The sequence below is a fragment of the Sphaeroforma arctica genome, assembly GCF_001186125.1.
Source record: "Sphaeroforma arctica JP610 unplaced genomic scaffold supercont1.1727, whole genome shotgun sequence".
NCBI lineage: Eukaryota > Ichthyosporea > Ichthyophonida > Sphaeroforma > Sphaeroforma arctica.
The window spans coordinates 289-4586 of record NW_014038831.1 but is presented as its reverse complement, the minus strand read 5'-3'; the positions used below and the strand labels follow the sequence as shown (position 1 = coordinate 4586).

At 42.8% G+C, this 4298-nt stretch overlaps 1 protein-coding gene across 1 annotated transcript; it reads left to right on the top strand.

Moving 5' to 3' along the window:
- Positions 1–1492: 1492 nt before the first annotated feature.
- On the top strand, positions 1493–4091 carry SARC_11506 (hypothetical protein). Its single transcript, XM_014294408.1, has one exon. The coding sequence runs from the start codon at positions 1631–1633 to the stop codon at positions 3653–3655; it is 2025 nt and encodes a 674-aa protein (XP_014149883.1). The 5' UTR covers positions 1493–1630; the 3' UTR covers positions 3656–4091.
- The last annotated feature ends 207 nt before the right edge of the window (positions 4092–4298 follow it).

The window sequence follows — 4298 nt, the reverse complement described above, 5'->3', positions numbered from 1 at the left end:
TTTAAAATTAATATATATATATATATATATATATATTGTTTTACGTAGAATTTATGGGATTTTCATATATGTATATATTTTAGAAAAAAATGTCTCAGTTAACTGCGTAACCGCGCGGGGAAGAGAGGCTGAGAGAGTTTTAAAAGTTTTAACCTAAATACTACGGGACGGGGAGGAATTTAACTATATAAAGAAGCACTCACATCAACACATACTCTATTTAAAAAACACAGGTTCACATAGCCTTCTAAACACATTGCAAAATGAAATAGAACCGATTAATTTTCTTTTGTATAAATACAGTGTAGGACTGTAGTGTAGTGGACTGTAGAGTGTAGTTTGGACTGTAGAGTGTAAATAGACTGTAGAGTGAAAAATTGGTCATTATACAACATTTATTGTTTATATTTTGTGTTAAAAAACATATTAGTGTAATGACCAATTTTTCATTCTACGCTGTATATATAAATACATATTGCATTTAAAAAAAATATATAAAAACGCGAATATATATCTGTCAAAAAAAAAATCACTTTGTTTTGAAAAAACATAAATGTTTCAAAACCAAAAATATATTTATATTGTACAACGTCAACACTCTACAAAGTGAACACACAACAGAGATAGAAGAGAGGGCCTCAGAGGATCAGAGTCTCAGAGGCTGCCGTTGCGGTTGAAGAGTAATTTGTTGTGCTTTTTTGTTTCCAAACAAAAAAGAAGAAAATCTGGTTATATGTGTGTATTTATGTATTTGAAATTTTGGATCAGTGAAGGGCTGAAAAAAAGAAATTTGAGGAAAATATTTTATAAAATTGAATGGAAATTCGTGTGCTTACATTGTATGTAAGAACTTGGGGTCTTGGTATAGTAAACCTAAATTCAATACCAATTTTTCCATATATGATTTTTAGTTTACAAAAAAAATATTCTCGGGGTACATACCCAGTATGTAGTCCAGTACATACAATTTGTGATTTTAAAAAAATACAAAAAAAACAAATTTACCACAGTACGCTAAACAGTATTGCCTGAACTGAAGTCTGAAACTGAAGGTGAACTTCACTGCTGCAGTCAGCACTCATGACTCATCAGTAGTCAAAGTCAACAGTCAGTGCCGAAGGCACGAAGCAGCATGTTTTTATTAATTAATGCGACTCCAGTTAAAAATAGACTTGTGATTTTGTGACTTTGTGTCTGTGATTTGACTGTGAATGTGAGTCCTGTCTCATTCCTGAGAGGGTATTTAAAAATATATATATTATGCGACCCGAATTGCGTTGAATAATTTTAGACTGAACAAAATTATTTGTTTTTCCAAGAAAAACATTTTCTTAATTTTTTTTCAGAAGGCATAAGGCAGAAGAGGGTTGAATTTATTTTCTGGATTTTTCGGATTGGAATAAAAATCAGACCTCCAGTCCCAGACTCCAGACTCCTGAGATAGTAAATAAACAAACACTGTGCGCAATTTTCTCACTGACTACATAGTACAGACACATTTACACATCAGTTTACAACAATACTGGTTTACCTTAACCTATATTGCTGGTCGCCTCACCCCCATACCTACACATCAAGCCTATTAATTCCAAATCGGTCACACAGTCTTCAAGTACTTTTGAGTTTCACGATGACAGGAAAGAGGAAGGATGTTGTTTTCATCGAGTGGTGCCCCCATCGGCAGAGTAAGGCACGGAAATCGCGCCCGAAACGGGCATCGAACGCAAAACAAAGTAAAGCACCCGCACCAAAGCCCAAAGCTCCACTGACGAAGCCTCAAAGGTCTAGCCCAACCAGTAAAGCACCTACGAATATCACAAAGTTTATCACTCCCTGGGCTATGCATACCATGTCGGGACCAGGTACATCACACGCGTCCGTGCCGAGTTCAACCTCAGCCTTACCTTGGCCGAATATTGCAACAATCACCGGTACAAATCCTACACAGCCGTCACACATAGGTACAGGTGGTATAGGTACACACATGGGTACATTTGCCACAAACTCGTATCCCACTACAATGAATACGGGCGCGTATTCAAATGGGATGGGCTTCACGATGTCGGGCTCCAGTCCACCTCGAACTACCAATAATTATAGTACATCTACCAATAGTTATAGTAGCACACTCCTTCCACCTCAAAAACCTCAATGGGATTTAAGCAGTGTTCCAATGCTTCCAGTTGCATCGTCAAATCCGACTCTGTCCCCCGCATTGTCATCCTCTGTGGAGATGGACTTGCAAAACTTCTCTTCCTCTCCTGTAGTCACGCCATTAACAACTCTGAATGAATTCACACCCGACTTGTCGCAACCGAGCGACGGGCTCGACTCTGAGCATTTGGGTATATACTCATCACTTCGCCTAGGAGAGGTTGATATCAGTTCGTCTAGCTGGCCAGACATATCCTTAGTGGAGAGTCCAATGAGTCACGAAGGGGAGGGCAATTCAGAAACAAGCTTGAATACAGAGGCTGGTATTTCTTCCCTGGGACAACAGACCAACTCCACTCGCGCATCAATCGCGGGTTTGGAACTGCTCAAGCCACTTGACAACATCAACTTCAGGGATTTACGAACTTTCGAGCCGTTTGAAACGGAGAGTCTGAGCAGTCTGGCGGCACTCGAATTGGAATTAGCCAGTTACGCGAATATGGGTGATCTCAGCAGTATCCGACTGGATTCACAATTGGGTATCAACGATGCTACAATCACCCCGGCCAATTCGGCGGGTACTGATACTTCCACTGCAGCTTTTTTATGGGATGATCTTACCCCCGGTAGTGCCGATTGGACTCTTAACTCGTTCGCAGACATATCGTCTCCCTCGTTGCAGCTGTCGGACGGTATGGGACTCGCGGATAAGAGAGCGTTCACAACGCGTGATTCCGGTATCGCATTAGACGACTATGAGACAATCACAGGACTGAAACTGCAGGGCCCATTGCTGAATAATGCACAGGGCGTTGGCATGTACTCTGGGAGCACATTAGCGCAAAATATGCAGGTATCGGATTTGAACACAGCATCGATGTCAGGTGAATCCCATGGTCGCGAGCAAATGAATGAGTTGCTACAAGATATGCTTGAGAGGGACAACACCACATATGAAGTATCGAAAGGGATGCAGAATCCTACACTGGCATACCAGCCGACCGCGGGCAGTATCACCGGCAGGGCCAGATCCTCTGCCTCTGTCTCGACTTGTGGAAGTGATGTGGAAAATAGCGAACATCACAGCCAGCATAATACCCCACCCGGCGCACACGGGCATGCTGATATACATGCAAACAGCTCACTATCCTCTACGCAGTCCGCGTCTGCAATCATCAAAGCTACCGGGTCTGCTGCACCGGTATCCGGTGAGATCACGTGTGGGAATTGCGGTATCTTTGGCGAGAAAAAATGGCATCGCAGTGAGAGTGGGGGGAATCTGTGTAACGCATGTGTGCTCTATTGGAAGGTCAAAGGGAAAGTGCGCCCCCCACATTTGGCCAAGAGAAAACTGACGAGACTTGTCAGAAAACGTCTTAGTGGCGGGGCCAAGGGACTGAAGAAGAATAGTAAGCAGAACGTCGAGAAAACGTCGGGATGTAAAACGAACGAGCCTTCGCAGCCGGTGGCGATAGCCACTTCTATGGCAACGAGTGAGTGATTGGTTTGTCTTGATACGATGTCGTGGTCCACTATGACATATGTACCTTGTGAAAGTGTAATGGATTAGCGAACGTACCTCAACGTCTTAACTATGTACAGGCTACCACAGTGGGTGCAGACATTGCACGGGCAGAGCTACGGTCACAGAGAAGTCATTGTTATGCCAAAGTGACGGATTGAGTAGTTTCGCTATGACAATAATGCTCTGGCGCCCTGAGGACACGTACATGAAGCTGTACCACATTGGAATAGTGTACATAAGTGGAATCGAATGGAGTGCCATACGTCGGCCATCAACAGAAGTTGCCAGAAGGGGGTCAAGTGAACAGTGTAGCATTTAAAGCTAGCATACACGGGTAGGCAGTGCTCGACCACGCCAAGGGCTATATGATATATCCACAATCAATATATAAATATCAACAATGTCAATGTGCACAGTTTTGAAACAATCTAGTAGGTCCGCGCCGACAGTGGTTGTCTGCTTACTTCTAAAGCGTATTATGAGCAGGGCCGTCTGATTCAAACGAGGACAAGCCAGAGAATATGAGAGGTGCTTCAGCGTGTATAATATTACGTACATCAACCGTGTACCAAAACCTGCATAGATGGATATTGCGATACCGCAGCAGTTTGTGCGTGTC